General features: G+C 41.5%; 1 protein-coding gene across 1 annotated transcript in view; it reads left to right on the forward strand.

Moving 5' to 3' along the window:
* Positions 1-13,318, forward strand: part of LOC127652489 (collagen alpha-1(XI) chain-like) — a 93,299-nt gene that overhangs the window by 32,788 nt on the left and 47,193 nt on the right. Inside the window, exons 6-11 of the mRNA XM_052138636.1 lie at positions 7,344-7,823; positions 10,200-10,319; positions 10,422-10,547; positions 10,843-10,893; positions 10,984-11,025; positions 11,564-11,626. Coding sequence (XP_051994596.1) covers positions 7,344-7,823; positions 10,200-10,319; positions 10,422-10,547; positions 10,843-10,893; positions 10,984-11,025; positions 11,564-11,626 — 882 coding nt within the window. The remainder of the gene's footprint in view (positions 1-7,343; positions 7,824-10,199; positions 10,320-10,421; positions 10,548-10,842; positions 10,894-10,983; positions 11,026-11,563; positions 11,627-13,318) is intronic.

The raw sequence follows: 13,318 nt of genomic DNA on the forward strand, positions 1-13,318 counted from the left end.
GATCACTCTCCCCAGAATTCTAAATCACAAACACCTGGTCATCACTTATCACCTCATCAGCCAACTCATAAAAACACTCACCTTGTATCCAGTCTTTGTCAAGCCTCCAACAGGAACAGACCATTTCTCCCTGAGTCCTGATATCTCCGTCGATCCTGAAAACCTGAGTATTCCGTTTTCTTACCTGATTCATACTAACCCTATGCACTGTTGTTCTGCCATCTCCAGATCACTTATCCGATTCCTGAACCCTTGTCTGAGATCTGATCAAACCAGCCCGATTGCTCCTAGAGAGAAGGAGTTAACGAACTGATACAGAGTGAATGTTCTACTGATCCAAGTCATTTGGATTTCCAGTTGTTCTCCGTGCAACAAACTATCTTCACTAAACCAGCACCTGAAAAGTCACCTGATACTTACCTTTCACCTTCTATACTTGAATAAAACTATATTTGAATCACTTACCTCCGATCTCCTGGTCTCTACCCTGACAGAAGGCTTGGCGAAAAAAGGGAAGAAGAACAGCTGATGGAATTTGTTTATAATATTGATAACCCTGCACAACCGACAGCCGCCGCTGTTAATCCCAGTCAGCCAGCTTCCAGCACTTCCATAAACCCCGCTCCTTCTCTGGTTTGCTTCGCCAATCCAAGTTCCCGTCCAGCGCCATTCTCCGGCCGGGCGGAGGATTGCAACGGTTTCCTGTTACAGTGTTCGCTCGCTCTAGAACAACAAATCCAGTTATACCCCACTGAAAAGTCGAGGGTTGCTTTTATTATTCAACAGTTATCAGGAGCTGCATTAAGATGGGCTGAAACTTTGTGGCTGCAGGAATCTACCGTTACGTCCTCTGTACAAGAATTTATAAACCATTTCAAAGAAGTTTTCGGGCGTCCAGTAGATGATTCATCCATCAGTGACAAGCTATTGCAATTACACCAAGGCAAGAAGTCAGTTGCTGAATATTCACTGGAATTCCGCACTCTAGCGCCGCCAGTGGGTGGAACGAAAAGCTCATTTCCATCTACCGGCGTGGTTTGAATCCTGCACTCCGCCTTCAACTTGCGATTTATGTTGATAGCCTGGGGTCGAGAAATTCATACAGCAAGCTCTCCGTGTGCACCAAAGATCTCAAGGCTGCTATCGCGAAGCCCAGCAACCCACCTTTTCACCACCTCAGTACCCCGATAAGCGACCCTCCGAAGTCACTGTCGAGAAGATGCAGGTGGATAACTATCGACTGTCCCAAGCTGAACGTTCTCGCCGTCGAGAGTTAAAACTGTGTCTATATTGTGGAATGGGAGGACATTTTCTTCGTTCATGCCCTACACGACCTCCTAGAATGCTTGTGAGTTCTGTCTGCACGTCCGCCTCTGTATCAGCTCCGTTAACGATATCTGTGATTCTGAAATCTACACGTTTCCATGTCTCTGCTACAGCCATTGTGGATTCTGGGTTAGCAGGAGACTTCATCTCCGGGCAGCTCTGTCAGAAACTCCAACTTCAACAATCCGCCACCTCCAAGCCATACGCCATCCTTGCAGTGACGGGTGAAACCATTAATCAGGGGTATGTCACGTCTCGAATTAAACCTATTCTACTCTGTATTGAAGACACCCACCATGAACTGTTTGAACCTTTTGTACTTAAGAATAGCCAGACTGATATTATCCTTGGCCGTCCATGGCTTATACGACATCAACCTAACATTGACTGGAAATCGGGTAAGATTTTGAAATGGGGTTGCCTGTGCTCGTCCATGAGTCTTGAACACCCCGTATCGCCCATCGCCAACTTGCCTGACACCATCCCGATGAATTCAACCTCCATTGAAAGCCCCATAGACAACTTGTCGGTATCCATTCCTTCATGCTACTCTCAATATTCAGATGTATTCAACCCCGTCAAGGCTGCCAAGTTACCACCCCATCGAGCGTGGGATTGTGCCATCGATCTGATTCCCGGAGAATCCATCCCCAAGGGTGAATCTACTCTCTGGCTATTTCTGAGCAAGAAGCCATGAAACAGTATATTGAAGAAGCATTAAAACAAGGCTATATTCGGGCCTCTACTTCACCTGCTGCCGCCAGTTTCTTCTTTGTCCCTAAGAAAGATGGAGGTTTACGTCCGTGTATAGATTATAGAGCTTTAAACAAGATAACCGTCAAGTTCAGTTACCCACTCCCATTGGTTCCCTCTTCACTTGAACAACTTCGAGAAGCCAAGATTTTCACCAAGCTGGATTTGAGAAGTGCATACAATCTCATTCGAATCCGAAAGGCTGACGAGTGGAAGACTGCATTCATCACTCCAGCAGGACACTACTGAATATCTCGTCATGCCGTATGGTCTGGTCAACGCCCTTCAGTTTTCCAAAGTTTCATGGATGAAGTTTTCCGAGACTACCTGAATCAATTTGTCATTATCTACATAGACGATATCCTAATCTACTCCAGAAACTTGGTGGAGCATCAGCAACATGTCTCTCAGGTACTCCAAGGGCTACGTGAATTCTCCCTGTTCCTGAAAGCAGAGAAGTGCTCCTTCCATCAAACCTCAGTCGAATTTCTCGGTTACCACCTCAGTGAAAGAGGAGTAGAGATGGATGATCGTAAAACCAAAGCCATTACTTCCTGGACCACTCCACAGTCTGTCAAAGAGTTACAACGATTTCTTGGATTTGTGAATTTCTATCGAAGATTTATTTATCAATACAGCCTGCTTACAGCTCCTCTGACCTCTCTACTCAAAGGAAAACCGAAAACACTGCTCTGGACCACTGAGGCTGAACATGCCTTTCAATCTCTAAACCGCATTCACCACAGCCCCCTTACTCCAACACCTGAACCCTGAAAAGATGTTCATTGTGGAAGTAGATGCTTCTACAACAGGAGTAGGAGCAGTGTTGTCACAAGACTCTGCTTCCTCACCTAAACCCATGCCCTGTGCATTCTTCTCCCACAAGCTATCTCCTGCAGAAGTGAACTATGATATTGGTAATCGAGAACTCCTGGCCATTAAACTTGCGCTAGAAGAGTGGAGACACTGGCTAGAAGGAGCCAAACATCCATTCCTAGTTCTCACAGACCACAAGAATCTGCAGTACTTGAAAGAGGCAAGGAGACTTAACCCACGCCAGGCCAGATGGGCACTCTTCTTTACTGGCTTCCATTTCCAGATCTCCTATCGTCCGGGTTCGAAGAACGTCCGAGCAGACGCCTTGTCCCGTCTCCATGCCCCGAAATTTCCCTCGAAGAACCTGAGAGTATACTCCCCGAAAAAATGTTTGTCAATCCCATTCAGTGGGACCTAAACGAACAACTGCTTGAAATGTCTCAACACCAACCCAGTCCTCCAGAATGTCCTATCGGAAAGATATACGTACTCGAAGAATTTCAGTACCTCTCTAATCTCCTCCGCACACTCGTCTGTCGGCACAGGTCATCCTGGAGTTAATAAGACCTATTCCACTCTTCAAACTCGATACTGGTGGTCCAACATGTTACAGGATATCAAGACTTTCATCCAAGGATGCATTCTCTGTGCCATGAACAAGAACCCTCGTCACTTACCCACTGGAAAACTCATGCCTCTGCCAGTCCCATAATCGACCTTGGTCGCACATTGGAGTCGACTTAGTCACTGACCTTCCTCCCTCAGACGAGAATACATGTATCCTGGTAACTATTGATTGTTTTTCCAAAGCCTGCAAATTAATTCCCTCAAGAACTTACCCACAGCCTTCGGGACTGCAGAGCTATTGATGGAACACGTCTTCCGAATTTTGGCATCCCGGAGGATATTGTGTCAGACAGAGGGCCACAATTTATCTCCAAGGTGTGGCGAGCCTTCTTTGCACTAATGAATGTTACAGTGAGTTTAACATCAGGGTACCACCCACAAGCAAATGGTCAAGCGGAGCAAAAAATACAAGATGTCAGTCGTTTCCTTCAGTACTTTCTGCCATTCGAATCAACATCTCTGGAGCCGATATCTCAGTATGGGCAGAGTATGCTCAAAACTCCCTTCGACAAACCTCCACGAATCTAACACCATTTCAATGTGTACTGGGTTATCAACCACCATTGTTTCCATGGTCCGGTGAGTCATCTGAAGTCCCCGCAGTTAACACTTGGTTCCAAAACAGTGAGAGGGTATGGAACCAAACTCATCATCATCTCCAACAAGCCTTGAACCGTCAACAACACTTTGCAGACATTCACCGCAGTAACACTCCGAATATCAGCCTGGGCAACTGGTCTGGCTTTCGACCAGAGACATCCGTCTAAGACTCCCTTGTCGTAAACTAAGTCCGAGATACATTGGTCCATTCCCGTTGTAAGACAACTTAACCCAGTCACCTACCAGCTCCGTTTACCAGCCCAATATCGCATCCACCCCTCATTCCACGTCTCACTCTTGAAACCCCATCATCCACTTGTTCCTGTTCCCTCCACAGACCTAGTGCACGATGACAACCCCCAGTACCTCCCATCGAAGCCGACCCCATCTATACTGTTAGAGAAATCCTGGACTCCCGACGTCGTAGGGGTCTACTCGAATATCTGGTAGACTGGGAAGACTATGGCCCAGAAGAGAGGTGTTGGGTACCTCGAAGGACATCCTCGACCCCATGTTACTCACAGAATTCCACGAACTTCATCCTGAAAGGCCTGCTCCACGACCCGAGGTAGACCCCCATGACGTCAAGGTACTAGGTCCACTGGCGCTGACTCTGGAGGGGGTAATGTCAGAGATCAGTCAAGTTCATTGCAGTCCACCACTCAAAGATCACTCTCCCCAGAATTCTAAATCACAAACACCTGGTCATCACTTATCACCTCATCAGCCAACTCATAAAAACACTCACCTTGTATCCAGTCTTTGTCAAGCCTCCAACAGGAACAGACCATTTCTCCCTGAGTCCTGATATCTCCGTCGATCCTGAAAACCTGAGTATTCCATTTTCTTACCTGATTCATACTAACCCTATGCACTGTTGTTCTGCCATCTCCAGATCACTTATCCGATTCCTGAACCCTTGTCTGAGATCTGATCAAACCGGCCCGATTGCTCCTAGAAAAGAGAAGGAGTTAACAAACTGATACAGAGTGAATGTTCTACGATCCAAGTCATTTGGATTTCCAGTTGTTCTCCGTGCAACGCACTATCTTCACTAAACCAGCACCTGAAAAGTCACCTGATACTTACCTTTCACCTTCTATACTTGAATAAAACTATATTTGAACCACTTACCTCCGATCTCCTGGTCTCTACCCTGACAATAATAAATTGTAATGGTTTACAAAAACCAAATTTTTTTCCTCTCTGTCTCTTTTGTGATGACCGCTGTCAACATTTCTGTGTGGTTGATATGCCTTGGCTTTACATGTCCACATTTACATTTATCTGTTTGCTCTTTTTGGCTATGCTCCCAGAGCACTAATTTCTATAAGCCAATTAACAGGACAGGTATGCATACGAATAAAGTTGTTTGTTCCTGAGGCCAGAAGTGCTCAATGCTAATAAACAAAAAGCTACGATGAGTTGGAGCTGTGGCACATTGGTAGCAAATACGAGCTGTGGTGTTCTTGCAGAGATGCACGTTTTAGTCCGGCCAGTGTCTCTTTTCCTATTCCCATATCTCCTGTTTCTCCCATTGCTTTATTGTCAAATAGAAGGCAAATTAAAGCGCTACCTTGATGTATACCTGTAAATATTCTAACATTTATACTGTATGCTCATCTTTTTTTTCTGCAGTACAGTAATGAGAATTGGTGGGAAAAAATTGGCTTAATTATCCTCAAACGTATTCAAAAAATGGTTATAGTACACTTTATTTTCTTTCTTTTTCTTTTTGTGGTAAAATGTACCCTGGACACCTTTTGTGCTCCACCATATTCATCTAATTAATCCAGTATAAGAAACTGGCATTGATACGTTATACTGAATGACAAAATGTACTCTTTTTATTTGACATAGCATCTAAAAAATGCTGTGAAACACTGTAACAGACAGAGACACCACTCTAGTGCATGTGTACATAGACCAATGATTCTAAAATATTGTAGAACGAATTTTGTAATATTGAATATTGTAGACTGTTTTGTCTGAGATAGAGCACTTGTATTGAAATTAATGGGAGAAATTGGAACAACCAATATGGCGGATGTAGAAAAGAAAGTCCTGCATTAAAGGTAAAAGAGCCAATCACCTTTTAGATACTGAAATTGTCTGTCAGTTAACTTGAGTATGTGCCTGTGAATTAGCTGATTGATCTAAACTAAAGAGTCATGATTTATGAGACCATTGTTGTCAGATTTTAATGCTGATTTGAAATCTGTTAGCTGATTTTGTTTAGGATATTTTAGTCTTTTCCCATTCATTTTAAATAGGAGGTGTACTATGCCGCTTGTATCCATAAAAAATAGCTGCCTGGGAGGGTTCCCAAGATGACCACAGAATGGATTGACATGCTTTGAAAGGGACTTTGACCGAATACAAGAAGGCATCTTGTAAGAACGGCCCATGAATATATAGTCTTTCAAATCAACAGCTTGACCTTATAGATAGTCGGTTATTTCTTTTCAACATGTGAAAAAATGTATGTGGAGAATTTTATCATGTTTTTGTGCGTCTGATGAATTGTGTTTTGAACATGCACTTGTGGGTGAGTCAGCACAGTGTGTTAGCATGTCAGTGGGTTAGCATTTTTCTGTGGCCTTTTGGGAGGAACATGTAAGGTCATCAGAAACAATAATTTCACCATGCAGCTCCCAGGCCCATTTGTGTGCAAGTGTGGTGAAAGACAGAGCCAATTGGCTTTTATCTCATTCTCACTACAGCTGAGAGACTAATGACATGATTCATCAGCATAGCTGACCTATTACTACTGCTCATACTGATCCGATTCTGTTCTGGCCGATTTGGCATCTCAACACTTTGTCTGGTTTTCAAATTATTCATATAATCCCCCTCCCCCATCCCCCCAACAGGCCTCATCATGTCCATTCACTCAGGGCCTATCATAATAGCTCAAAAAACAGCTCAACTCCGACCACTGTAAGCTGATAAAATACAGCATATCTGAACTGCAAACAACTTGAACTCTGACCTAAATTGCGAAGAGAATAATACATTTTCTTGTGTAATCAGTTAGTGACATTCATTATATAATGGATAAATTATGCAGAGATTTCCTGTGTTATATTTGAGTGTCAGTACCATTTATGTCTCTCCATTTTTGCTTTTCCAACCTTCAGAATGTCTCAAATGTCTCACAGTTTTTAATTTTGTTCACCTACACCCCACCCAACCTTTGACTCCTCTCCCATCTATAAAAGGCCACTCCCATCCATAACCTTGATGAAGTCATGCAGAAAGATCAGCCAGAGGAAAAAAAGAAACACCCCAAAAAAGACAGAAAGGGCAAAAAGAACAAAAGAAAGAGGGATAAGACATCTAAGAAAGGGGGCAAAAAAGAATCCCGGAAGAAGAAAAAGGAGGCAGAAGCTCTAGAACAAGGTTTTCTTGAGGTGTCTTCTAAGCTCCCGGAGTATTTGGCCCAAGAACCTCAGCGTGGAACTCCACCAGCTACAACAGAGCAGCCCACACCCCCTAAAACAGAGCAGCCAAAATTACCTGTTGATACTCCTGCGATAACTGTTGACAAGATGGACTCCATACCTGACATGCCTACTCACGAACCTGATGCTTATCAGGAGGATCCCACTTTACTGCCCACTGCGGTTCCTGAGTCAAATCTTGACGACCATACTGCATCGCCCCCTGCACTTCCTGACTACCCAAAGATGGAGGTGGAGGTAGATCATAGCATTCCAGTGTGGTTGCCCATACGTCCTCCTGCCTCCCCATTGTTCTCCTCACCAATCACTGACTCATTTTAACCACCGAAATCTTCTCTTCCCAGTCATCCATTGTACTAACCAGCCTGTGCCATTCTAACATCCCCAATAATGTTACTGCTTTGAAACATAGTGAAACGGAGTCACCATGGTCACAAAGGAATTGTTAATATTGTAGAAGTAGTTGTTAGATTTAGTAAATGCATATGGATTATATCTCATTTCAATAGTGATACTGCCCTACTGAAAAAAGTTTAGTTGGAAACCAGATCTAGCTGGTCTCATAACCTGGTCAAGCTTGTCTTCAACTGTTCTAGCTGGTCTTAAACCCTTAAGCCAGCAAACCAGACGAGCCTGACCAGGCTGGGAGACCAGCCAAGACCAGCAAACCCAGCTAAGATCAGTTTGATTTGTGTCACAAGTTGAGTATGAGATACTATTTATATAATTTTCTTGTTTTGGCATAGAGCTAGTGTTCCACCAAACCTGAGATTGCAGTTTTATCTGTTTACTTGCATGCGTTATTGATTAAAAGATGGGCTCCAAGACACAAAGATGAATACGGCTGCCCCAAGATGAGTCTTATTCTAGCATCAATCCATTTTCATGCATCTTTTTGATGCATTTACCAATGACAGGTCTGATAGATGTTGTTTTTACCTTATGAATCATAATTTTTTTGCTGAGGTCAACTTCAGATGCCAATATCATTTTGCCATGTTTGCTCACCCTTCCCTTCATGCTGTCACGACTGCCACCAGAATAAATGGCTTCCGTGCTTAAATCACCCTTTGTTAATTAATCTCCTAAATAGGTACTACCCCTCACTCACCATCTTAGCAAGCAATCATCTAATTTATGACTTGAAGGCAGCTTCGTAACAAGAATGATTCTATAACCCATGCCTGTGAACTCATTACGCTAACATTTGTTGTACTCAGCAGTGACCTGGAGATCTGGAGCACAGTTAGGCCAGAAACATACTCTACGCAATTACATGAACGCTTCTACTGTAGCTATGCAAGCTTAGATTTGTTCATTGTTGCATTTCAAAATATGAAAGACTGCAATAAAAAAAATGATGCAAGTACATGTTGCAGTCTTAACATCACAGCAAGGGATGCTATAGCGGACAATAGTGTGAACTCTCCACTTCTATTGTGAGTTTTCTCTTTCATGCCAACTACTGTCATGGGGCAGCAAGAGTTTGAATAGAAGATTGCTAAGAAATTTTCACCCAAAAATGAAAATTCTCTCATAGTTTACTCACCCTCATGCCGTCCCAGATGTGTATGACTTTCTTTCTTCTGCTCAACACAAACAACGATTTTTTAAGAATATTTCATCTCTATAGGTCCATACAATGCAAGTGAATGGGTACCAGAATTATCATATCTCTTCTGAAGATATAAATTTAACCACTGGAGTCTTATGGATTACTTTGAAGCTGTGTTAATGTGCATTTTGGAGATTCAAAATTTTGGTAACATTCACTTGCATTTTGTGGACATACAGAGCCGAAATATTCTTCTTAAATCTTTGTTTGTGTTCTGCAGAAGAAAGAAAGTCATACACACCTGGTATGGCATGGGGTTGAGTAAATGAGGAGTGAATTAAAATTTTTGTGTGAGCTATCCCTTTAAGTTAAAGACAATATTTTAATAACAACTTACATTAATAATAACACATTCATTTGAATGGCACAGTTTTTTTAAGGTAACTATCACCCCATTGAGTACTGAGGTTTGTTACCACCACGGTAAAGCGTTGGCCAAGCACTTGTATCTGCGAATACTTGCTTAAAATACTGTATACATGCTTGTTCTTTATTGTTGTGTAGTATGTACTTTACATGAATTACTGTTAAAGTAACAAACCTCAATATTCAAGGGGGGCGGTAGTGTTACCTTTAAATGTTTGTGCAATTGTTGTTTTTCAGGTAGCTAGCTATAAAAATATAGACAGTTTAACTTTCACTAACTTGCTCAGCAAGGTTCGCTTTAAACGGTTTCTCAGCAATGGTAGTAGAAGACGAAAGTTTACGCTAATACCTGCTATAGCGCCCCTAGCAGCAATGTTGAGAATTGAATGCATACGCATGTGTAATTAATTGCGTTCTGACACATTTTGGAACTCAATAACAAATTAAATCCAGATTGTGTGAATAGAAGCAGTTGAGTTTACATAATTACATACAATATGTCTGGGCCTTAGTGTTGTATCTCCTCAGATACAAAACTAGAGGAGAATGGAAATCATTAATTGTGCCCAGGATCTCCATGGTTGCAGTTTCCATGACTGTGCTATATCTGACTTTGCTTTGCTGGTGTGCAGGAGGAGAGGCCGATTAAAACACCAGAGGTCGAGGAGTTTAGTGAAGACCTTTATAGCGATCAGCAAGATGCACTTTTGGTCTCCACTGTGACGGTTGGCCCCAATATCACAGAGTATGAGGTATAGTCTCTGGTTTATGCCTGAGCTCAGATTATAAACACTGGGACTGTTTCTGAGGTGATTACCCTGACTATGCTGTTAATGTGTTTTGTGCATTTATAGCTCACTGAGTATTATGACTTTAAAAATGGCTCGGACAGCTTTGAGCAGGTATATGAAGAGTATGAGGTTTATGAGGACCGTTTTGACCAAGCAGAGAGGGAGAAAGCAGGCACATGGAATGGAGAGGTATACCTTTTGCTCTGTGTCAAACTACAATCAACTGACTTAAAATACACACAAATAAGGAGTAAAAAATGTGTCCAAGGCACACTTCAATGTGGAAAAACGTTGAATATAGCTTTTTCTTACTAGAAACTCATACATTAATTTAAAAACACACAAATTCAGGCTTTTTGTCTTCTTCTTCTTCATGTTCATAAATTCACAGTATGCCCACCTCTTCAGACACAGCTACACCACTGATTCTATCCCAAACAATTGTGACAGAGAGCTTATGTTTTACCTGTTCTTTCTCTTTCAGAGCAGCAAATTTGAGAAAGGGCAAAAGGGAGAGCCAGCTAACCTTGAACCAGTGAGTGCTGAAGAGTACAGTTAAACTTATGCAGACACTGATGTATTTTGGCTACTGCTAATGCTCCTTTATGTATCTTATATTAATCAGGGCACATTTTTTGAAGGACCTCCTGGCCCACCAGGACCACCAGTAAGTCTTAATGCTGTAAAGATTTGACAGTACCTGGCACCAAAAAGTTTCAACTCTTGGTAACAGATTTAAAGATGCTGTTAGCTGTTTAAGTTATTTTGCTAACTTTGCCAATTGTTAATTTGCTAAATTGCATGGTCTCTGTCCAAAACCCATCCTGCAAAGACATGTCAGTCAACCCAATGTCAGCAATCTCAAATGTGCAAAATGTTTCACAGACAGAAAGAGTGTCTGATTGAAAAAATATATATATATAATTCGGGCCGCACCGTCAAAATGTAAAAACAAACAAAAATGAAATGTATATACTGTATACAGTAATATATACATATAGATGTGATGGAGATGCAAATGAAAGTTTATGAATGCTGGGAGTGTTTGGTACATTTGGATATGTTTATTGTTAACAGTAAGTGATGTCTGGCAAAATTAGTCCTTGACCAAACAAACCAAATAAATACATAATACACAATCATTTTAATTGGTTTAATAATAATTTAATCAGATTTTAATGTGTGTGTGTGTGTTTACTCCTCAGGGTCTTCCAGGAATTGCTGGCATCACAGGCCCCCCAGGACCCAGTGGAGACCCAGGTGATAGGGTGAGTGTTCCCATTCTCACATGACCCATGTGACCCAGCATGAACCTTGAATGTAGGACAAACAAGACAAATCCACAGAGACATTCTGGACTCATCTACAAATGCATAACATAAAATATGACTCATATGAGCAGCTCTAAGGGACCCCCGACCTCTACTGAGACCTTAAGCATCAGGAAGCCATGACTCATCTCACAGTTTGACCTAATTTGCTCTGGAAAGTGTGTCTGTTCCTGTAGGGTGACTCACTTCTTATACACGTTCCCTTAGTAGGGCGAGACAGACTGAAGACTTCCAACTGCTGTAAAAAGTATGAATTTATAATTTACCTCTGACAGTGAGGATAAAGTTACATTATTATTTTGTCTCTGTTCAGTTTAACGCCTCTGGTGGTTTTGCATTAACTTCTCATCTGTGTCAGCTTCACAAAAGAGTTGAGTTCTAGTGAATCATCAAGTTTGTCTGAGAAAGCACATCCACTTGAGCTATAAGTCCTTCTTGGTCTTGTATGTCTAAAGAGAGCTTATAACGTTTTCAAGTTTGAAAGGCAAGGAAACATACTCCAGCCGGAGGTTTTATCTTTTCTTTTGAAGACTGAAGAGCTATTCAGAGAGGACCGGTGACTGACAGATTTGATTAGCTGAACTTTTAAACGTTTTACACAGCACAGTACACTTTAATATGGGCAATGGCTTAAAAATTATAAGGTGTTATAGCGCATTCAGGAAGGAAGATGAATGTTACACTGCAAAAATATAAAAAGTTATCATTATTTTTGTCTTGTTTTCCAGTAAAAATATTTCATCATCCTTAAAATAAGATACATTTTCTGTGAGGCAAACTTTCGTAAGATATTAAAGTGATAGTTCACCCAAAATGTTTTAATTCTATCATCATTTGCTCACCTTCATGCCATTCCAGATGTGTGACATTCTTTCTTCTGCTGAATACAAATTAAGATTTTTAGAATAATATTTCAGCTCTGTAGGTCCATATAATGCAAGTGAATGGTGACCAGACATTTCAAGCTCCAAAAAAGCATATAAAGGCAGCATAAAAGTAATCCATAAGATCCCAGTGATTAAATCCATATCTTCAGAAGTGATTTGATAAGTGTGGGGAGGGCTGGACAAGTAATCCGGCATACCGGGAATTTTTCCGGTGGGCCGACACGCTTTTGGTCCGTTCATGGGCGGAATGGCCATCGGGAGAACCGAGCAGGCCAGTGGTTCTGCTGCGAAAAGTGCAGAATGGGCCAATTTCTCTTCCCAGTCCATCCCTGAGTGTGGGTGAGAGAAAAAAAAATCAATATTTAAGTCCTTTTTAGACTATAAATCTCCCCTTTCACTTTTACTTTAACATTCTGAAAGTTAAAGTGGTGATTTATAGCAAAAAAATATCTTAAATATTAATCAGTTTCTCACCCAAAGGGATTGCATTGTTTCTCAAGACATATATTTAACCACTAGAGTTGTATGGTTTCCTTTATGTGATTTTTGGAGCTTAAAAGGTCTGGTCACCATTCACTTTTATTGAAAGGACCTTCAGAGCTGAAAAATTCTTCTATAAATTAAGTGTATTTTTTCTAAATTGTATTAAGTATAAATCTAACAAAATGTCATTTATTATGATAAAGCATGAAGAAACTATTTGCTATTTTGCTTTTTCTATAGGCTTAATATAGACTTCTAT

Source organism: Xyrauchen texanus, chromosome 12 (assembly GCF_025860055.1).
Source record: "Xyrauchen texanus isolate HMW12.3.18 chromosome 12, RBS_HiC_50CHRs, whole genome shotgun sequence".
Lineage (NCBI taxonomy): Eukaryota > Metazoa > Chordata > Actinopteri > Cypriniformes > Catostomidae > Xyrauchen > Xyrauchen texanus.